The sequence below is a fragment of the Notamacropus eugenii genome, chromosome 5 (genome assembly GCF_028372415.1).
Source record: "Notamacropus eugenii isolate mMacEug1 chromosome 5, mMacEug1.pri_v2, whole genome shotgun sequence".
In the NCBI taxonomy this organism is placed as follows: domain Eukaryota; kingdom Metazoa; phylum Chordata; class Mammalia; order Diprotodontia; family Macropodidae; genus Notamacropus; species Notamacropus eugenii.
The window spans coordinates 354,339,674-354,363,541 of record NC_092876.1 but is presented as its reverse complement, the minus strand read 5'-3'; the positions used below and the strand labels follow the sequence as shown (position 1 = coordinate 354,363,541).

The 23,868-nt window shown below is 36.9% G+C and overlaps 1 protein-coding gene across 1 annotated transcript in view; it reads right to left on the bottom strand.

Moving 5' to 3' along the window:
- CFAP44 (cilia and flagella associated protein 44) overlaps positions 1–23,868 on the bottom strand; it is a 138,871-nt gene that overhangs the window by 92,896 nt on the left and 22,107 nt on the right. Inside the window, exons 5-7 of the mRNA XM_072613986.1 lie at positions 18,135–18,237; positions 17,321–17,537; positions 1,653–1,767 (exon numbers count right to left, since the gene is read on the bottom strand). Coding sequence (XP_072470087.1) covers positions 1,653–1,767; positions 17,321–17,537; positions 18,135–18,237 — 435 coding nt within the window. The remainder of the gene's footprint in view (positions 1–1,652; positions 1,768–17,320; positions 17,538–18,134; positions 18,238–23,868) is intronic.

Here is a 23,868-nt window from a genome sequence, read left to right as displayed (position 1 = left end):
GAGTTTCTCCATTAGTGTATTTGTCTTAGATAGACAACGTAAAAGGGCAATGATCAGAAGTTCGTGCTGTTTTGCCTTTGGGAAATTTCTCTCTAAAACACAAGCTCATCTTTTTTAAGATCAACACTTACAGAAATAGGTTCAAGTTATAGAATATTAAAGTCTCTGAAGAATTAAAGTTGAAGATTATCAAAATGGCAATGGAGAGGAAGATGGTGGACTTGAGTTGTCTGGAACACATAACAAATGAAGAAGTGAGAAGAGTCCCTAATTCAGGGGCGATCCCCTGGATGGGCTAGAGAGAGAGACAAAGACACAAAGAGGGAGAGAGACAGACGGACAGACAGAGACACAGAGAGGGAGAGAGAGAGAGAGAGAGAGACACAGAGAGGGAGAGACAGACAGAGACACAGAAAGAGAGGGAGACAGAGACAGAGACACAGAGACAGATTGAAACAAGAGGGCTGTCAGCAAAGAAGGATCCTAATTCAGGCCCTTTAGTCACTCAATCTGAAGTAGTACATCGTGAGTATACGTGGCAAGAAAAGCCAGAGGGAGGGCTAGCTAAGGCAGAACAGATGGAAGCAGGGAGGAGGAATCAGTGTCTAATTCAACATAGGTGATACTGTCCTTGAGAAGGAAACAGGGACCACCAGTCTAGTGCCCACTGAATCCTTAAGCTGACTGAACATAGACCCAGCAGGAGGATTAGCCATGGTGGAATTTACCTTGGGGAATGACTGTTAGCTCCCTATGGGAGTAACTAAAGATTGGGTTTGTATCCAAGTAAATAAAGTTCCTTGAATGTCCTGGGTTTCGGGACTTGCCTACAGACTAGGCAGATTAGGAATTCTGGGACTTATAGGAACCATAAGATACCCATCCAAAATGGTAGTTATATGATATGATATGAAATGAGATGATATATATGTATATATATATGATAAGAGGTGATATAATATATGATATATTAATATAATATACTGATATAATATGATACAATAGGATAAATATTATATAATACAATATAAATTTGTTCTTTATAAATATATATATGTTCTTTTTCTTTTACAGTTGTAAGAAAAAAACTATTACAATTAAACTCTGAAGTTATGATTGGTTCCAATGAAATACAGCAGCAAAACCCCTTCAGTGAGGGGGGCAGTAATCATGAATATAACGAATTAAGTCCACATATACCACAACCGAAACTGATGAGAACCTTCCTCTCACAAAAGGAGTGGAGCTAGGGGATAGAGGGCGCTGGGTTATCACCCCTAGGGCACTGTCAGGGGTTGTTGTTGTGTTTGTCCTTCATTCTCAAACAGGGCCATGACATCAGGGAGATATGATATGACTTGCAGTTGACTTTGATTTGAGTGAGGGAGAGCTGTGCAAGGTCACCAACCTCACTTTCTCCTCCTGAGCCATCTGGATCCAGTGACCAGATATTCATCAGGATGACCGGAGATGGCCCAGGATGCAATGAAGACCTTGGCTTTTTAGGCTAAGGCCTTTTCAGGTGCTCAGTGAAAATGTATGTATTCATATTAAAGATCAAAAGAAAACTTAGAGATAAATATTTTAGAGTTTAATATTGGTTGTCTTTCTTATTTCTGCAAAGTTGCTTAAATTAATAAGAGACTACTTACTTTCCCATCAGGCAGTTCGATATAGCCTTCAATATCAGTCGCTGCTGTTTTGCCAAATCTACCCAAAAATCCTTGTAGTTTAAGACCAGTGAATGTTAAGGCCATTAACCAGAACCTAAAAGAAGAAGGAGAAGGCAAAGGAGGAGGAGGAGGAGGAGGAGGAGGAGGAGAAAAGAAAAAACAATGCAAATATCCCTCAGAGTAAATATTCTTTCTTATCATGGCATTTTATTTTGACAGGCTAAAATGAAACCAGCTAAAACCTGGTTCAATTCCTGTTCTGTTGTAAAGCATATACTTTTCTCTGAAGTTTTGTTTTTCCTTCTAAAAAATTGGAAAGGGAAAAAAAGCTTAAGCAGTTGTTGAACAACTAGGAATCACTGTAAGGATATTAAGCTAAATATGCTCCTTTGTGTCAGCATCTGTGGGTCATGTCCCCTGGCTGAAAGAGATCCAAAGGTCCCTTCAGTCCAATGAGGCTGTCCTCCCTGGGATCCTCCATCTCTTCATCAGAATCTTCCTCACGATAGCTTTGTGGACTAGAGGCCCTAGGCAATTGCACAGTTAGTTGTGTATATAACAAGTTGGATAATTATACCAACGAACATTTGGATAATCAAATCATTGTTAACCTGGAGTTACTTATTCCCTGTGACCTTGTACTAGACACTTAATCTCTATGGCTCTCAGTTATAAGAAAGGAGAAGGGTATAAGAAATGACTTCCAAGGGCCTTTCTAGCTTGAAATTCTATGATCCTATGAAATAGAATGTTATAGAAGAAGTATAGTCCCATTTATTGTAATGGAATAAGCATTCAGTTCCAATCCTGCCTCTCACACTTTGTGACAATGGGAAGGTTCATCTCTCTGAGTTTCAGTTTCCTCATGTGTAAAATGGAGGTAATAACACCTATGCTACATGGCTCATAGGGTTGTTATAGGGAGTATGTTTTTTAGACCATTAAGTGCTACATAAATGTGTTACTGAGGTGGTAGCTAGGTGGTGTAGTAGATAGGGCACCAGCCCCACAGTCAGGAGGATCTGAGTTCAAATCCATCCTCAGACACTTACTAGCTGTGTGACCATGGGCAAGTTATTTAATCTCGATCGCCTCAAAAAATGTTATTGTTTATTATAATAATAACTCATATTCATACAGCACTTTCAAGGTTTATAAAGTAATGTCTTGGTTAAAGATATGAATGGCACGCTTTTCAAATTTCTGCTCACTATGAAGCTGGAAGCGATGGCAAACATGTCAGGTGACGTTACTGGGATCCAAAAGGTTGTAATAGGCTAGAATAATTGGCCTAATATAACAAGATTTTGTTGTTGTCTGAACCTGTGATTTCATTCACGTATGGCCAAAGAAGAAGAAGAAGAAATTCACCAATGCATATTGGTAACTATCCTATACTTCAGTCACAGAAAGTTGTCCAGCACTGAGAGGTAAAAGGGTCACATAGCCAACACCTCAGAACCAGATTAAGATTAATTTAAAGAGAAATAATTATCTCTTCTACCCTATGAAGTCTAGAATGGCCCAGACTCAAACTCGTAAAAGTTGTCTATGTGGATAATAAAGAGTGAGATTAGGATCACCCCTTGTGTATGTATATAGTTCTGTACCTATTTAGATTTCACAAAAGAAAAGTCAGTAGAATGAATCCATTCATGGAATAGATCTTTAGACCATCAGAAGCTTGGTTTTACCTCTAACCCAATCCTGTAAGATAATACACTAATTCTACTAACTGTATCATGAACTTTCTATCATCCTAGTGGTATATTTCAATTCTTCAATTTCGGATATTGGTACAAATTTCACAGATGGCTCTATAAATCTCCACATGTCCTCTCAGATTCAAGCTGACCATGAAATCTTGGCTAACAGCATTGGAGATTTTAGAAAAACTGATCAATCTCACAGGCCAGTCACAACACAGGTGTAGGGAGAGTGTAGGTAGTTCCAGAGGAGACACACGGGAAAGATATGACATGCAGGACACTGCCAAGTAAGAATTACTCCCTTGATAATAAAGATGTGTCTATATGTGTATACATATACATATATATGCACATATTCATATGCATGTATATGTGTACGTATGTACATATACATATGAAATCTTTTCTTTAATCTGTCCTTGGACAAAAGAACCCTATTGCTACAGGACTACATGGTAGCAATAGGCAAAATTGGGCTTTTCTCCTCTAACATTTCCAAAAATTTGTAAGAAAAGAGTTTTAGCCCAGAAGCTTTGTGAGTTGGACATAATTACAATTTGAAAAGAGAGAAACCAGTGGATTTGACCTTGTTTGAATTTACAAACGGTCTGAAGACATTTATGGTGTTAGTGGCTCTATAAAAATGGTGAGAGATTAAGTGGATTTTTCTAGATCAACAGTTCTAAGAGTGGTCTGCTGACCTCAAGAGGGTCCCCAAGACCTTTTAACCAGGTCTGAGAGATCAAGACTATTTTCATAACAATACTAAGATGTTATTTGCCGATTAAAATACTCTTCTGTTTTAAAACTACATATCTGTGTGGAGCTGGATTGTCTTAATATGCTTTAGCTGAAACAGAATATCATAGTAGATTGAATATAAAAACAGATATAAGAATCCAGCTGTCTTCTGTTAGAATGGACGTCGATAAAGAAATTTACAAAAACAAAGAGAAGAAAAGCAATACCATTACTCCAATAATTTTTTGTTTTAGAAAATATTATTTTTCGTAAAAATATGTTATATTAATGTGTGATGAGTTCATTATTATTTGAATGAATTAATAAACATCTTAACATTTTGCCCATCTTTATTTCTAATGTGGTAAAAATATCAATAGAAATAACAAAGCAAAAGTTCTTTGGGATACTCAATAATTTTAAAGACTGTTAATAGGGTTCTGGGATCAAAAAGTTTGAGGACCACTGCTCTAGATCAAAAGTCCTTAACCTGGAGATTCATGAATTTTTAATAATATTTTGATAACTATTTCAATATAGTTGGCTTCCTTTTTAATATTTTATAAATGTGTAATGCATTTTATGCATTTAAAAGCATAGTGGTCCTCAGGTTTTCCCAGCCTGTCAAAGAGGTCCGTAACACAAAAAAGGGGTAAGAAATCAGCTTCTAGAATGTGTTTCCAGTCCTCAAACATGATCTTAATGACTAACATCACCCAAATAATGCTACTTGGTTTTTACTGAGTTTCTAAAGAAGATACATGTAAAAAAATAATAAAAATCATAAGATTTTAACAATAGGTAAAGAGTTTTTGATAAAACTCATGATGGAGTTTTCCTGAACGCGGTATTGTAGGCTAGGTCCAATTCAGATCAATCTGGTATTTCCATCAGAGTTTGAATGAAATGAAACTTGTGACAATCTAACAAAAGGAGGTTTACTTAGCTGTAACATGAGGACACTCAGCAAGGATATAACACTGATTTAGCTGAATTCAGCTTCCCTGATTTTGTGTTAGTTATACTGACCTATCAAGCCTGCAAGGATAACTCCAGCAGTGGCTTGAACTGGCTTTTGTACTTAGGCCATGGGAAATCTATGTCAACAGCCCAAGCCTTAGTCTCTTGAGTTAGTTAAGTCTTAAGGATACTTTAATACCCTTTTTAAGGGAAAAAATAGTTTGTCCTATTTGTTAGACATTGCTCCAACCACGTAGGACATGCACTATCTATCCAAAAAATGTATTTTAAAATCAATACAGGATTAGTACCCCTCCTCAAAAACCGTGTTGATAAAAACTCAGAAATAAAAATTCAAAATATAAGCAATTATGTATCTAAAGCCAAGAGCTAAACTTTCTGTAGTAGAAAAATATCAGAAGTTTTTCCAGTAAAATTGTAAGTAAAACAAGGAGATCCATTGTCATCATTCTTATTTTATATAGTTCTGGAAATGCTAGTTGTTATAATAAGACAATATAAAGAAACTGAGGGAATAACCATAGTCAAAGAAGAATTGGCTGATGGCTTACTGGAGAAGTGCAGAGATTCAACTAACAATCAATTGAAATAATAACCAGCAAAATAGTACAATATAAACAGACTCACAAAAATATCAGTCTTTCTATAAATGACTAACAAAACCCAAGAGGAGATAGAAAAAAAAACCCATTCAAAATGACTACAAACTATCTAAAATATCTAGAATCAACCCACACTCAGAATCTGTATAAGTGTAACTATCAAACATTCTTTACAGAAACAAGGAAGATTTGAATAATTGGAAAATATTAATTGCTCATAGATGGGTGGTCCCAGTACAATCAAATTACTTAAATTTATTTATAGAGTTAGCACCATAATAATCAAACTAATAAAGGGTTATATTATAAAAATATAAAATAATAATACAACTAACCTTGAGAAATAAAAAGTCAAGAATCCCAATACCTAGTACTACCAGAAATCAAAGTATCTTATGAAGCAGTATTTACCAGTGCTATCTAGTATTGATTAAATACTAGAAAAACAATCATTTGAATAGAGTAGGTAAATAAGACCCAGAAGCAATCAAAAGTAGCAGCACAATGTTCAATAAACCCAAGATACCAGGCAAGAACTCCCTATTTGACAAAAACTGCAAAGAAAACTGGAAAATGTTCCAGGAGAAATTTGCTGTAGACCAGCATCTTTCACCATAAATGCCATAAGTTCCAAATGGATTTTGTTGTTGTTCAGTTGTTTCAATCATGTTCAACCCAACTTTGGGTAATCTTGACAAAGTTACTGGAGTGGTTTGTCATTTCCTTTTCCAACTCATTATACAGATAAGGAAACTGAGTCAAACAGGGTTAAGTGACTTGCCCAGGGTCACACAGCTAGTACATGTCTGAGGTCACATTTGAACTCAGGCCTTCCTGACTCCAGGCCCAGAGCTCTATCCTTTGAATCACCTAAGTTGCCCTTCCAAATGGACACATAATCTAATCATAAAAGCTCATACTTTTTTAAAATTAGAGGAAAGAGATATTTTGTGTAATTGTTGTGAAGAGGAGAATTCTTAACTAAACAAGAATTTCAGGTGATCATAGTGACAAAATGGAAAATTTCTGTTGCGAGTAATTGAAAAACTTTATTTAGTACAAGCAAAACCTATGCACCTAGAATTAGAAGAGAAACAGTTTTAACTGTAGGAAATAACAGCAAATCTCTCTAATAAAAGTCTGACATCTAAGATATATAGGGAATTGGTACAAGTTTAAGGAACAAAAGCAGCTTTTCAATTCTCAAAGGATAGAACACTCCACAAATCACTAAGAGAAATGAAAATTATAACAGCTCTGAAGTGCCATGTTACGTACCCATCAGATAGAATTGTCTGGAAAAGATGAATTCTTGGAAAGAAGAATAGTTGGAGGAGATGTGAAAAGACAGACACGCTGATGTACTGTGGTGAAACTGTGAATTCATTTGATCATTCTAGAAAGCAATTTGGAACTGAACAAAAATGCCACTATACTGCACATAATCTTTGACCCAATGGTACTACTGCTGGTCACACACACTCACAGGGGTCAAAGACTGAGGAAAATAAACAACTGGGGAAGAGCTGAACAAGTTATGCTATATGAAGAATGTAATAGCATATGATGATACTACAAGAAATGATGAAGGGGATGGCTTCAGAGAAACCCATGAAGAATGATATGAACTGACACAAAACGAAGTAAGCAGAACCAGGAAAACAATTTATACAGTAACAAAAATACTACCTAGACAAACAACTTTGAATGACTTAGAAACTCTGATGAACACAATGACCAACCATAATTCCAGAGGACTCATATGAAACACACTAACCACTTCTGGAAAAAGAGGTGATGGACTCAAAGTACATATTGAGGTCTATTTTTTTTAACGTGGCCAATGTAGGAAATTGCTTTGTTTGACTGTGCATATTTGCATTAGACTTTGTTTTTCTTGCTTTCTAAATGGGGGTGGAAATTAGATGAGAGGGAGAGAATGCAGATCCAAAAATAAAATAAAATTCATATTTTAAAAAAGACTGAGGGAAATAACCTATATGTAAGAAAATATTTATAGTAATGCATTTTATTGTAGCAAAGAATTGGAAATGACTTAGACTCCCATTGACTGGGGAACAGTTGTGGTGTATGAATGTAATGGAATATTATTACACCATAAAAAAATAACAAATAAATTTGGAAAAACATGGGAAAAGTTTATGAACTGAAGTACAATAAAAGAAGTAAAACAATTTACACAATGATTACTAAAATGTAAAGGAAAACAACCTTGAAAGACTATAGAACTCTGATCAATGCAGTAAGCCATCATGACTTCAGAAACTGGTGATGAAGCATGCATCCACCTCTGGGCAGAAAGGTGATGGACTAGAGGTACAAAATGAGACATTTCAGACATGGTCAATGTGTTCAGTTATTTTGCTTGACTATACGTATTTGTTATAAAGGAGGGTTTCTACCTGGGAAGAGAAGTTAGTGTACAGTGATAGAGATACAAAATGAAAACAACATCAATTATTTTAAAAGCACAAATTTAAAAAAACAAAATGAAACTCATAAGGGAACATAATAAGGCAGTTTTGTTACTATTGCGCAAAATTTGATATACATTTTTAAAAGCAAACTATAGTATTAAGAGTCCAGTTTCACATACAATTTTTTCTTCATAAACTGATAATCTATCATATTGATGATATTTATGATAATTTATATCATATACTGATAATCACATAATAAAAAGAACATTTGAAAACTTCCCCAATTTTGAGTCCCCCTTCTGTTTGAATCCCTCTTATTGCAACACCCCCTTCCAACTCACCAAGTGACTAAATTTTAGTTTGGTGTTATTTACTTGGGGAGTGGGAACATTTAAATACAGCTGTTTCCCTGTTCCATTCCCTTTATCTCTTTAGCTCTGTCTTTCATTTAAAATGATAGGAGGGGCAAGCCAGAAAACTTCTGTGTGAATAGGAAGCTTTAATGAAAATGTTCATTATGAATTTTTGTACTTTCTTTGTCTACACCGAGTGACATATCTCTACAATGAGCAAGATTAGGTTGTTTTCTAGCTAAGGAAGTTCATGGGTTGTCTGGTGTTCTTCACTATGCTAATTTTAACATGTTAAATTTTGAATAAAATCTTTGCCTTTTTCATGTCCTGCTTCCAGACATCTATTGATAAATAGATGAATAGATCAGGTTGAAACTGATATAATTCAACAATTCAGAAAACATTTGTTAAAGGCTTGCTATGTGTAAGGCACTGTATTGTATGCAATTGTCTTCTTGTGTTTATTCTTTCAGCTTAATCTGATGTTTTTACCTCTAACTCAGTAGTTCTTTGTCAGAGATCTTCAAACTTGGCCATCTTTTTAAAAATAAATTTTGAAAACTGTATTTCAGTATAATTGGTTCCTTTGCAAGCCTATGTATTTTATTTTATGCATTTAAAAACATTATTCCAAGGAGAGGTCTATTGGTTTCACTAGAATGCCAAACAGGTGCATAACACAAAAATGGCTAAGAACCCCTGAGCTCTGCCTAGTCGATGAACAGGACACACTAACTTCCTGGTGATTCAGAATCAATTTCTGTTTTTTGTAATGAAGTACATTTCTCCAAGCCCTGACCAGTGCCTTTTTTCTCCCTTCACTACTCTTTTAAAGTAGTCCGAAAGCCTTTGGTCTCTTCTATTTCTTAAAGCTTAACCCTATTTTTGCTATCTTTCCCTGTTCCTGAAGTCACCTAGTATCAAAGAATCTGCTGAGTGGATTTGCAAGATACCATCAAGTTCTGTGCAGAATTTCTCTACCTCTTCATCATCTGCAGTAGACATTTGTACACAACTTCTATCTTTGTAATGGTCTTTTTGTATTTTCTTATCAATAGTGCAAGGTGAGGCAGCCAAGTAGCCCTTTGTGTCTCTCTTTGGTTTCTTTTTTCGCATAGTGACACTAGCTTCACTAGCTCTTTTCTTTTTTCTAAGAAAAACGTAGGTGTCAACTTTTTCACTTTGCAGCAACTTCCTTTCATAAATGTCAACATCCTCCAGTTCTTCCAATAATGTCAATCTGCTGGTCCTTAAGACAAACATCTCACATTTAAATTAATGTTTATAGAAGGTTTAAAACCTCTCCCCTAGTTCTCTCCCCTTTTCATTTATTTACCACATCATTGTAGAAGAGAAGGGGAAACATCAACCCAGAATATAGGACTAAGGGCCATTTTGTATTCTTTATCTCCCAGCTTTCCATAAATAAAAGATTAAACACCAGTGGCCAACATACTGATGATGAGCCTCTCGGTGCTTAGCTTGCTTCATTTTTGGACAGCAGGCTCAATCCATCACCAGGACCATGCTTGAAACCTTTCCAGGTTAAAAGAACCTGCCAGAATTTATACTCTAGTGGCATAACTTTTAAGAAGTCAGGGTTACCTTCATGCCATAATGGCATATCAAAATAGGATGTTGCAGTTTTATTCATTTGCAAAACTTGCAGAGGGAGATGGTGGAAAATTACAAGTAGTATCACCTCAAGTTTGTCCTGAGACCTTCTAAGTTATGTCATCTCCAGATCATTCACAGATGAAACTGGCAGAAAGAAACCAGACATGGAAAATTTAACATATTTTTCAGTGTTCTATAATTATCTTATTTTCATTATCAATGACAGTCATAACATTCAGATTTTAATACCTGTTGGGCCATATGAAGTCATGGAAATAATAGTTTTAAGGAAGTCAGGAAGAATGGTTGCCCCAGCCAAATAGGAACTGAGGAAGTCTGTATTGGAGATGGAATCATATCAAAAGCACTGAGAGATCACTTTATAAAGAATGTCAGGAAGAGGAAGATATCCCAGAAATATAAATACATACATATATATATATAATATTCCTACAAAAAATGGTGATTGAGAGGACACCGGTAACTAGTAATCTATATGCCTCCTTTTTGATCTCAATAAAGTCATTGAGAATTGATCTACACATGGATCAAGTGTTGTCCTTGACTAAAATAAGAGAAGGAAATGAGAAGACTTTTGCAGATTATCTTACATGGTAGGTTTATATCTTCATGGTCACATAACTAACTAGAGAATACAAAACTCTCCTGTCTCTTATTTGTTGATTACAAAAACAGTTTAAAAGGCTCTTCTCCAACAAAAATTAAGAACACACATAAATTAAGACCATACAAGATTACTAGGTAAATGCAAGATTGAGATAACTGTTCAGTGACCCTCTGAATATTAATGTCACTGCCAGTCAATTCCATTGTTTAAATAACCTTCATATTTACTGCTGCAATTTCCTTCTGGATGCCATGATGCTGAAGTTGGTTTTCAAGTATGGGTTTCATTTCTACCATCTTAATTTCTCAGTACTTGGCTTTTGTCTGTCTTCCTTTCTGTTGTTCCATCTTATTTTCATCTTCTTGCCTCATGCTTTTGCTCTCCTGCTGAGTAGACAAATTTGAGGGAAGGCTTCTGGCTATAGGGTGAATTTTTAAAGACTTAAACAGCTGCTGCCATCCAAATCACTTTCCTTTGGGCACAAGCTGTCGATTTTTGTGAAAGCAGATGCTGTGAGGAGTATGTATTATGAAATACCCCCCATTCTCTACCCTTGGGATTTCCTCAAAATAAAAGCCTTCCCCTCTCTAGTCTCTCTGGATAACTTTCCATTATCATCCCACAGTATTCAAAAAGTCAGGGTGGGTGAGGGTGATTTTCTTTTTAAAAAACTACATTTTTGGAATTTGTGACCCCACCCCTTTCACTTCCCTGGGAATATATCCCCATATTTTTCTGTCAAATGCATTAGAGCACAAGCACTCATTTATGGAATGCATATCCTTTTCTACACCAGTTCCAATAAAACTCAAAGCACAAATTATACAGGTTAGAAGATTTACAGGTATCCTGCTTCAGTTTATTCAATAAGGTCAGTTACTAATTTAAATTCAAAAACAACAACAAAGGAATTCCTTTCCATTATCTACTGCTTAATTACTCTTCCAACTTCCATTTTTTTCCCTCAATGCCTCATCCTTGTCACTATCTTATCATAAATGCCTTCTAAGACTGAGCCCTTAACTGCAACCTGCAGGATCAAGATCTATTTCTGTCAGGGCTCTCAACTTGATTCTTTGATTTCAAGTATAAACTGAACTCCTCAAAGTCTCCTGAAGGTTAATTCAGTTGGTATCCACTAGATGATAACAACTGGAAATCTGAAGGGACCTTAGCTTTCATCTAGTCCAACTCACTCGTTTTCCAGATCAAGAAATTATTGCCCAAAGAGGTTAAGTGAATTGCCCAAAGTCACACAGGTAGAAAGTGGCAGAATTGAGATTTGAACTCAGATCTTATGACTCCAGTTCCAAATTTGCACTGTTACTGACCTGTCTTCCTGCATTCTGTCCACAGAAATTTCCTGTGTAGATTTTTCTCTCTTCTGAGCCTTGGTTTGAGCTTTCAATCTTATTTATATCCTTGGTTCCTTTTATCCTAGTGACTTGACTTCCCCAATTCCTTTAACTTCAAACAAATCATCCAGGACATAGTATCCTTTTTGTTCCTCTAGAAGTTCTCATTTCCTTTACAATTTTCTTGGCTCCTAGAGTTAATTATAAAATATGGCCATCTCTCCCCATCCTTAAAAAAAGCCTTCAATTGCTACCATCCAGAAAAAACTGTTAGCACATAATTTCCTTACCTTTTGCTCAACTCACTTCCCAAACTCACTACTCAAAGTAAACTGTTCTGCCCAAGTTCACCAATAATTTACATATTTGCTAAATCCAATGGCTTTTTTCGGCTTTCATCTTTTACCTCTCAGCAGCACTTGGCATTGCTGACCATCTCTACTGCGAAGATACTCTTTCCTCCCTAATTTTTCATACCCTGTCTGAATGGCTGATTGATCCATCTCAGTCTCTTTGGCAGCAGCATCATTCTCTCTCTCTCATTCTCTCTCTGTCTCTGTCTGTTTCTGTCTCTGTCTTTCTCTGTCTCTCTCTCTCTCTCTCTCTCCATCTTTCTCTATCTCTCTCTGTCTCTGCCTCTCTCTCTCTCTCTCTCTCTTTCTCCCTCTCTCACTCCCTCCTAAATCTATATGTCTATCCCTGTAGTCCTACATTTCCAATGGCTTGCCTGACATATAGCCATCTAGATATCCCATAAATATCTTAAGTTCATTTTTCCAAATTTCTAAAAAAAAGAACTCATTCCTCCTAAGTTCACATCTCTTTCTAACATCCCTTTATATAAAATGGGCACCACCATTCTTCTAGTCACCCAGGTTTACAACATAATTCATAAACTCTGTAATCTAAACTTTATAATTGACAATCACTATACTCTCTCTTACTCCCCCAATATCCAATCAGCTGACAAGAACTGTCACTTCGACCTCCACAACATCGTTCACATCTATTCCCTTCCCTTCTCACCATCCGAGGTCAAGCTCTCATCACCTCTTACCTGAACAATAATAAATAACAACAGTAACACCCTCACTGGGCTTCCTGTCTCCAGTCTCTCTCCTTGCCAGTGTGTCCTCTATATAGCTGGAGGGTTTTTTTTCCACTTTTTAACAAATTGTTTATTTTGCTGCATAAAGGATATATCGATACTCACATTAATTGGATGGCAATTTCTATTTGTTAGATTCTCTTCTACAATCCTTGTCTGCAGATAGGAATAGCCCTATGCGTTATGGGAAGAAGAAGCCCTGCATCTGTTGGACCTCTATCTTTTTGTATGTTTTACTCATCCTTTGTTAAGTTTGTACAACCTGGATGGATCCTAACATTAGCTTCAACTTTTTCTCTTAGTTTTCCCAAACTTCTTTCTTTTTCTATCTTTTCTTCTCTCTCTAGAATTTTTAATTCAAGTTTACACAATCTCTCTCTTGAAACCTAATAATTTCATTTACAACCTTTTTTCTTCTTTCTTCCATTTTAGTCTCTCCTTCATCTCCGTCTCAAGTTTCAACAATTCGTCCTCTACTTTCTTGTACTGAATTATATTTTCCTAGTGGGCAGCTAGGTGGTGCAGTGGATAGAGCAGGAGTCAGGAGGACCTGAGTTCAAATTTCACCTCAGACACTTGACACTCACTAGTTGTGTGACCTTGGGCAAGTCACTTAACCCCAACTGCCTGGGTCATTTCCAGTCATCCTGACGAATATCTGGTCATTGGATTCAGATGGCTCTGGGGGAGAAGTGAGGCTGGTGACCTGCACAGCCCTCCCTCACTCAAAACAAAATCAAGTGTAAGTCATGTCATTATTTCTCTGATGGCATGGTCTTCAGCGACAAAGGACGAACACACACACACACACACACACATACACACACACACATACACACACATACACACACACATACATACACACACATACACACATATACACACATACACACACATATACACACACATACACACACATACACACACGCACACACACGTGCACACATGCACATGCACACGCGCACACATGCAAGTACACACGCACGCACACACACACACACACATTTTCCTAGCAGTAATTTTAGGTGAAATTGGAACTGATGTTTTCTCTGTTGCTTTCTCTCTTTTTCCTCTTCTTCTTCTTCTAATTAAGATGCTTGTTTCACAGATAATTCCTTATAATTTCCTGCTTTTTCCAGGCTTCAATTGCTAATTTCTGTTTCCTTCTTTGCTCCACTTTTTGTTTTGATCTTTCTGTCAGAGGTCATTAGTCACGAGTACTTTCTCTGATTTTTCTTTCAACGTCTACATCTCTTTTTTCTTTGTTTTTTTTTTGTTGTTGTTTTCCATTCCATTCTTTTTTTTCTTCCTTCTAAAGACAACAATTTTTTATACCATTTCTCATGCAGTTGAACTTCATCTTTGGTCCTTCCAGGCAGGTATACAAGAACTTCTTTCACATGGCTGGGCTCCCCTTTATGCTTATTTATCATAAAGCACAGGTTTGAGGTGGATCCCTTGCAACAAGGACTGGTGAGAATAAAACAAGAGCTCGCCTTAGCTTTACAAAGTGCTTTCCTAACAAGTCTGTAAGGTAGATATTGTAATATTACCATCATTTCCATTTTACAGTGATAGAAACTGAGAGGTTGAGAAAGACTTCTCTGTGATTACACAGCTAACCAACATCAAGGACAAACTGAAAGGTAAGGATCTCCCTAAGTGTGACTCTCCCTACCGCCCCTTCCCCTGAGCCAGGACATTGAGGTAGCCAACAGAACTTGCTATTTATGTGATTATGAAGAAATCTATCTTCTTGTCTAATCTGGTAGTGGTCTCCAATCAGAAAGTCAAAGTGATTTTTCCAAAGGGCAAATCCAACCATGTCACCCATCCCCTACTTAGTAAATTCCAATGACTCTGCATCATCTCTAAGATTAAATACAAAATGCTCTGTTTGGCATTTAAAGCCCTTTACAGCCCAGTCTGATCCTACCTTCCTAGTCTTCTTAAACCTTATTCTTCACCATATATTCTCCCATCCAATGACACTCGCTTCCTGGGCTATTCCACAAACAAGACACTCTTCTTGGCTCCAGGCATTTTCTTTGGCTTTCCTTCATGTTTATAATGCTCTCTCTTTCCCTCTCTGCCTTCTGGTTTTCCTGACTTCAAAGTGTCAACTAAAATTCCACCTCCCCAACCTCTCTTAATTCTAGTTCCTTCTCTCTTTAATCATTTCCTATTTTTCTTGCATATAGTTTGTAAGTATTAGTTTGTTTTCACTCCCAATCAGATTGTAAGATCTTTGAAGGCAAGAACTATCTTTTCTTTCTAGATTTTTAAAAAAAATAATTTATTTATTTTCAGCTTTCAACAATCACTTCCATAAGTTTTAAACTTTTTCCCCTTCCCTATCCCCTCCCTCCCCAATATGGCATGCAATCTTATATGGGTTCTACACTTAGATTCCCATTAAACACATTTTCACATTAGCCATGTAGGCAAAGACTGTCTTTTGCCTATTTTTGCATCCTAGTTCTTAGCACACTGACTGGCATATAGTAGGTGCTTAATAAATGCTTACTGACTGACTGACCACCCTCTCCTCCAGAATACCTTCTGTTCTTTGTGTTTTCATGGCATTGCTGTCTCCTGGTTCTCCTACCTGTGTGCCTTCTCCTTTGCTGGATCCACGTCACCACACCTAAAAGTGTGTGAGTGTGTAGGCTCTCCAAAACTCTGTCCTTTTCTCTTTTCTCTCTATGCCCTCTCACTTGGAAACCTCATCAGCCACCATGGGTTCAATTACCATCTCTTTGCTGGTGATTCCCAGACCTACCTATCTTGCCTTAGTCTTTGTCTTGAGCCCCAGATCCATGTCTCTACTATTGGACATTTCTAATTAGATGTCCCATAAGCATCTCAAATGCAACATGTCAAAAACAGAGCTCATCTAACACAAAACTCATCTTTATCCCTGCCTCAAACCCACCCCTTTTCTGTTCTTCCCTGTTATAATCAATGACATCCTTCCAGGCCCCTTAGGTGTGTGGCTGCCTCCTTGATTCCTCACTCTCACCCCACAGATCAACTCAGCTGCCAAAATCTTGTCACTTCTGTCCCCACATCTCTCACGTATACCACATTACCACCTGAGATGTTTATTTAGTATATTTCAATCAATCAAGTCAGCCAATAAATTAGCATTTATTAAGTGTCTATGTGCCATACTCTGTACTAAGCACTAGAGATACAAAGACAGACGTGCTCTCCAGGTGCTGGTTATCTCTCATCTGGACCATCACAAGAGCTTCCTATTTGGTTTCCCTACCTCAAACCTCTCCTCTCTCCAATCCATCCTCTCTATCAACTTTTCCTGAAAGGGGTGTTTTCCTAAAGAGCAGGTGTAACCATGCTGGGCTCAAAAAAATTCCTATGCCTCCCTGTTGCCTCTATAGAGTTAAATAGAAATTCCTCTATCTGACATTTAAAGCTCTTCTCAGCCTAGTCCCTTCGTTACTTTCCAGACTACTTGGACATTACTCTTTTCTGTGCACTCTGAAATATGGCTTTGCTGGCCTACTGCTATTTCCCACACACAACCTGTCTCAGCGCCTTTGTAATAGCTAATCCTTGGCCCCTGGAATGCACCCCCTCCTCCCCTACACCTCTCATAATCCCCAATTTCCTTTAAGGCTCTGCTCAAGCACTGCCTTCTCTGTGACACCTTTCCTGATCCCCCTAGTGCGCCCTCCCCCAATATGACCTTATATTCACTGAGTATGTATAATGTACGTACATATACATAAATATGTATATAGGCACATGTTACATACTCTGTCATGAAGCTACTTGAGGGTAGGAACTGTTTCACTTTTGTCTTTGTATCTCTAGTATTTAACACAGAGTAGGGTACATGGGCACTTAATAAAATGCTAATTTATTGACTGACTGATTGAAATATACTAAACAAATATCTCAGGTGGTAAAGGCTTTCTTGAAGGTAAAGGACTGAATTAGATGATGTTTTTCCTTGTCTTTCTAAGAGTCTACTTTTAAAAGTCAAGGAAAAATACATTTTAAAATAATCCAAAGATTAACTGGAAAAATAGATCTCAGCTCCAAGAGCCTTTCACAAGGTATCCCGACTGATCGATCCCTTAACCTACTTGATGTGACCTGATCCCGCTGTGGTAAGCTGCTCTTCATTTTCAGGGTTGAAGGTGACCTTAAAAACATCTTGGGAAAATGCTTTTGTCCTCAGTATTGGCTGTTCTTCTTTCCAATTCCAGATTGTTATTGTATAATCAGGGTAGCCACCCACAGTAGCCAGCAATGAACCAGTAAAATTAAAACTTGCATATGCGTAAGTTTCATCAGTTCCTCCTGGAAGAATAAATGGTAATTAGGAAGGAACATATAAAATGGTTTTATACTGAGTCAACAGGAAAATTTTTTACACATTTTTTATTCAGGATCTCCCTAATGACCATATTAATCATAACTCTTGATTATTTATATTAGAGAAGGGAGGATGGGACAAACATTTATTCAGCACCTACTACATGCCAGAAACTGTGCTATGCCATTTATAAATACTATCACTGTGATAGAGAAAGAAAAAAATATCAAGTATTATCCAGAATTACATATAATCTAATCACTGTCTTTGACTTTGTAAAGTGTAACAGGATTCATTTTTATTAGGAGAGTACTGTGTTTTATTTGGGAAAACATAAATTTTGGTTGCATTCACTGAACTCACATGCCAGCTTACACAGCTTACAAGGTAGCAGGGATATAGAACCTGGGATTAAAACTTTGGTGTAGATACATTTCAAAGTAAAACTATGGAATTCTGAACTTCTGGTGCTCAGAATCAACTCATTGCAAATAAAAGGGCAAGATATTAAATTTTCTGCTGCATTCTGTAACTTTTAATACTTAGGTCAGGGTTTATGCTTCAAGTTCCACTGAACCCACCTCGAAGGATTCTGTAGGGCCTCAGGTTAGGATAATCATAGATGATAACATTTGGATAGAATCCTTTCTCAGCTAACACAAAGTATGTTTTGTCTGGGTGAACCTGTAAAAATAGAAATTCACCAATTCACCATCATCAGTTTCTTCTGCATGCAATTGTCCCTTTTATGCATTATTTATCATTAGTAATTTCACCCAATGCAAGCTTCTATTGTTAAGACCATGCACAAAAACAAGTATTTCATAACTATTTCTTAATAATAATGAATACTCTGATTTCAGCTAAAAGTAAAGTTGCGCTAACTTGAAATTTTATCTTAGATATACATAAATAACCATGTCAACATATGTATTTTTATACGAATCAATGGAGTAGTTATTGGCTTAACTTGATACTATATGACATGAGGTATAAGTTGACCCAATATCTAGGTCAAGTTAAATTGTTCTATATAAAAATGTAAGTTTCAACACATGTTGCTTAAGGGGCTGATCCCTTTAAAAACTCCCCTCTACAAGAATATCACTTCTGACAGTTTCCCTTCTCCAGACAAAGGCAAACAAACTGAATGAAGAAGACACAGCTGGTGCTCAACTGGATGTGAAGCAAAGCGCCAATAATGTGATCAGAATGAATGTAAACTTTTCAAATGAAATTTTATCATTTTGATGGCTCCTTCTATTGGTTTTTGTTGGTTTTGTCATTTTGCAAAGCTAATACTGGAACTGAAGAAAGTAGAAAAAATTGTAGGTTTCCTCAGATACTTCCCCTAAGAAAGGGAATCCAATGAAAGATACATTTGTAACAATGTAACCTTCTTGCACGTAGTGGGCACCTAGAAACTCAAGGTTCCCAAAGGGCAAGCAAACTGTGCATACCCTTTGATTACCATTTCTAGGTCTGTATCCCAAAGAGATCATAAAAATGGGAAAAGGATCCACGTGTACAAGAATATTTTAGCAGCTCTTTTTGTGGTGGCAAAGAATTGGGAATTGAGGAAGTGCCCATCAGTTGGGGAATGGTTGAACAAGTTGTGGTATATGAATGTAACGGAATACTGTTGTGCTGTGAGGAATGATGAGCAGGTGCATTTCAGAAAAACCTGTTTAGACTTACATGAACTGATATTAAGTGAAGGGAACAGAACCAGGAGAACATTGTCCACAGTAACAGTAACACTGTGAGATGATCAACTATGAATAATTTAGTTCTCAGCAATACAATAATCCAAATTCCAAAGGAATTTCCAAAGGAATTCCAAAGGACTCATGATGGAAAATGCTATCCACATCCAAAGAAAGAACTGATGGAGTCTAAATGTAGATCAAAGAATGCTATTTTTACTTTATTTTTTCATTGTTTTTTTTCCTTTTGGTCTGTTTATTCTTTTACAACATAACTAATATAGAAATGTTTTACATAATTGCACATATATAACTTGTATCAAATTGCTTACTATTTTAGGGAAGGGAGAGGGGAGACAGTGAGGGAAGGAAGGAAGGAAAAATTTTGGAACTCAAAATTTTTTAAATGATTGTTAAAAATTGTCTTCATATGTAATTGGAAAAAATAAATATTATTTTAAAAATTAACTCACAGTACCTTCTCTGGCTTCTGTAACACACTGTTAACTCATATTGGACCTTTAATCCACCAAAATTTCCACTTTTCAGCCAGAAAATGAGGGGCTATATGGCAAGATTTTAAACCAGTTCCTCTAACTTCAGAGCCAACGTAGGTTCCATTATGCCATGGAAGGAAGAGGGGATCATAACCTATGATTTCACTGGCACAAAACACTCCCTATAAAGAATTTCTCTTTACCAAGGCACATCACAGAGTTATCTGAGAATACTAAAAGGTTAAATGACTTGTCCATGGTCACACAGTCAGTGAAAGAATGAGAGAGGATATTGATGGAGTCCTAATAGAGTTGCTCCCAGACCCAATAGTATAACTTCATTACAGACCCACAATACCTACCTAGCCCTGCTGCCAATGTCTTAATTTCTTCATATATATGCCTCACTGCTCACTAGAACAACAGGTGTGTCCTTGAAACTCATATTTCTCACAGAAACGGCAGACATGGGAACCCAGCATTTCCTTTAGCACAATAGTATTCCATTACAATTATATACCACAGCTTGTTCAGCCATTCCCCAAATTAATGGATATCCCCTCAATTTCCAACTCTTTGCCACTGCAAAAAGAACTCCTAAAAATATTTTTGTACAAATAGGCTCTTTTCTCTTTTTTAAAAAAAAAAATCTCTTTGGGATACAGACCTAGTTAGTGGCATTGCTGAATCAAAGTGGAATTGCTGTGATATACAGTTTTATGGCCCTTTGTGTATAGTTCCAAATTGCTCTCTAGAATGATTGGATCAGTTCACAACTCCACCAACAATGCATTAGTTCTTAATTTTTCTACATCCCCTTCAGTATTTGTCGTTTTCCTTTTCTGTTATATTAGCTCATCTGATAGGTATGAGGTGGTACCTCAGAGTTGTTTTAATTTGCAATTCTCAAATTAATAGTGATTTAGAGAATTTTTTCATGTGACTATAGATACCTTTGATTTCTTCATCTGAAATTGATATCCTTGTCAAAGGATCCATCTGTCAATTGAGTGGTTCAGTTTTCTAACATGGCACTGATACACCATACAGATTTCACAGGCATACAACAGTGAAGTCAAAGCAATGACTCCCTAGATCTTTAGCTTGGTATGCAGACTGATACTTCTCTCCAGCGCTTTCTTTAAGGGCTTCCCAAATGCTTAGCTAGCTCTGGTAATGAGACAACAACCTCATCTTCTATGGATGTCCTTGGAAAGTATACTGCCAAAGTAAGTGAAAACTTATCCATAGCATTCAAAATTTCTCCATTTATTGTGGACAATGGTTCCATGTACGAATGGTGTGTGCTGGCTGGTGGAGAGCCTGTTAGTGTTGATTTTTCAGGCCAAAATTAGCATAAGGGGCAGAGAATCAATCCAGACTCTTGCATCTCAGCCTCAGAGGTTGCACTGAGTGTACTATGATCTGAGAACAAAAAGCACACATCAACACTCCCTCCACCTTGGTCTAGGCTTGTGGCCTTTTCAAGTTAAGTAGTTTACCATCAGTTCAGTAGCTGTCCTCAATTCCATTTTCATCCTTGTTGAAGGTGTCTCACAAAATCACAGAAAACCTCATTCATGGGAGAAAGCATGTAGCCCTGCTTCACTCCACTGGTGATTTGGAAAACATGAGAATATTATCCTTCATCCAGCACCCATGCAAGTATGCCATTATGAAATTGGTGTACAATACTAATGAACTTCTCCAGGCAACCAAATTTTGCATGATCTTCCACAAGCTCTCCCAACTGACAGTATCAAAAGCCTTGGTGAGCTCAATGAATGTTGTGTACAAACCTCTCTTCTACTCTTGACATTTCTCCTGGAGTTGTTGGGCAGCAAACACTATGTCAACCATTTCTTGGCTCTTTGTGAGTCACACTGGCTCTTGGACAGATGACCATCTTCCAGCTGAAGGATCTAATCTAATTAGCAAGGTTGTATGTCATCCAAAAGGAGTGAATAACAGGCTTGTGACGATGCCACTGCCATTTCCAGGAAAGTGCTACACTACAATCATCAGTGTACCATGATAAACCCAGATAAGGTAAAAAACATTCTAAGATCACCTGGAGACCAGCATCAGCATTTGCCAAAAGAAGATAAGCTTGTACTTCTGGGTGACTAATGCCAGAGGAGGCAGAGACTATCAGATATGGGAGTCCTTGGGAGGAACAGTCAGAAACAGCAACCATCACTTAATACTGAAGACTTGTGTGTCCCATCACCTCCTCATCACCAACATCCACTCACCTAACCATAACAAGATGCCATAGATGCAAGCTCACAGCAAGCAGCAGCATTTCATAAACTATGTCATTGTAAGGAGGGGAGGCAAGATGTGAGAATGACAAAGGCAATGTGCAGCAAGAGTGCTAGAGACTCATCCTTCCAAGTTAAAAATTCGCATTCAGCAAAAGCAACAGTCCCAAAGGCCAGAGGACTGTCTGAATTAGCACCAATAGATTAGAGCTCTTCTCCCTTGTGAGCACTTGTTCACTGCTGATCTGTAGGGAAAGCTGAGTTAGCACACACTTCGCAACAGTGGGGTGGAAAAGGAATGGGCAGCTTTCAGAGACTTGGCATACAGTTCTGCATTTGTTCATCTGGGTCAGAACACTCACAAACATCACGATTGGTTTGACAAAGATGATGGGAAAATTCAGAAGCTGCTAAACAAGAAATGAGAACTCCATAGGGTTTACCAGCAGGACAGCATGTCTGTCTCCAAGAAGGTAGTGTTTATTCCATCAAAAGCAAAGTACAAGCAAAGGTTAGAGAGATGCAGGATTCTTGGCTCAGTAAGAAGTCAGGTGAGGTACAATTTTATGCCAACAGAAATAATCCTAAGTGCTTCTACAAAGCCCATTTATGGGCCAAAGATCTCTCTGCTACATCTTAACTATTCAGAGCTGATGGAGCCACAAAGATCACTGACAAGGAATGATCCTGAAAAGATGGGCTGAACACTTTCATACTGTTCTCAATAGACCATCATGAACTAATACTGAAGTCATTGATATGCCTTAGATTGTAGTCAATCCCCTTCTCTTTTAAAAAATTTTTATTCATTTTAATTTGAGATAAAACAAGCATTTCCATAATATAGTATAATAAAAAGATAATTGCACATGAAACAGTAAATCTATTATGTACAACTTGCTATTCCTTATATATGTATTACATATATATACATATATATAATAAAGTTATCATGTAAATTTCTTTCTCTCCCCTGTCCTAGAGATGACTACCATTGCACACATAGACACACACATACACACATACATATATATGTAAATATGCTATATACACACTTCTATTTATCTGTTCTTTCTCTGGGTTCAGATAGCATCTTCCTTCCCATGTCCTTAGTAGTTAATTTGGGTATTTATAATAGTCAAAATGACTTATTTTCTCAAGGATGTTCTTAAAACAATATTGCTGTTACTGTATACAATGTTTTCTGAGTTCTGCTCATTTCACTCTTCATCATTTCATGCAAGTCTATCCATATTTTTCTAAGATCACTGAGATCACATTTCTTATAACACAGTACTATTCCATCACAATCATGTACCAAAACTTGTTCAGCTATTCCCCAATTGATAAGCAACCCTTCAGTTCCAGTTGTTTGCCACCACAAAGAGAGTTATTATAAATATTTTGGAACATAAAGGTTCTTTTCCTTTTTTTGGTAATCATCTTTAGAAATAAACATAGAAGTGGTATTACTTGATCAAAGGGACTAGGACTCTAAACAGTTTAATAACTCCTTGGGCATAATTCCAGCTTGCTTTCCAAAATGGTTGGATGAGTTCACAATTCCACCAACAATGAATTAGTGTCCCAATATTTCTATATCCCCTCTAACATTTGTTGCTTTTCTCTTCAATTATTCTAACCAATCTGATAAATGTAAAATGATGTCTTAAGGTTGTTTTAATTTGTATTTCTTTAATCAATAATGGTTTAGAGAATTTTTTCATATGATTATATATTTTGATTTCTTTATCTAAAAACTGCTTATTCATATCCTTTGACCATTTATCAATTGGGGGAATGACTTGTATCCTTATAGACTTTACAAAGTTCTATACATATTTAAGA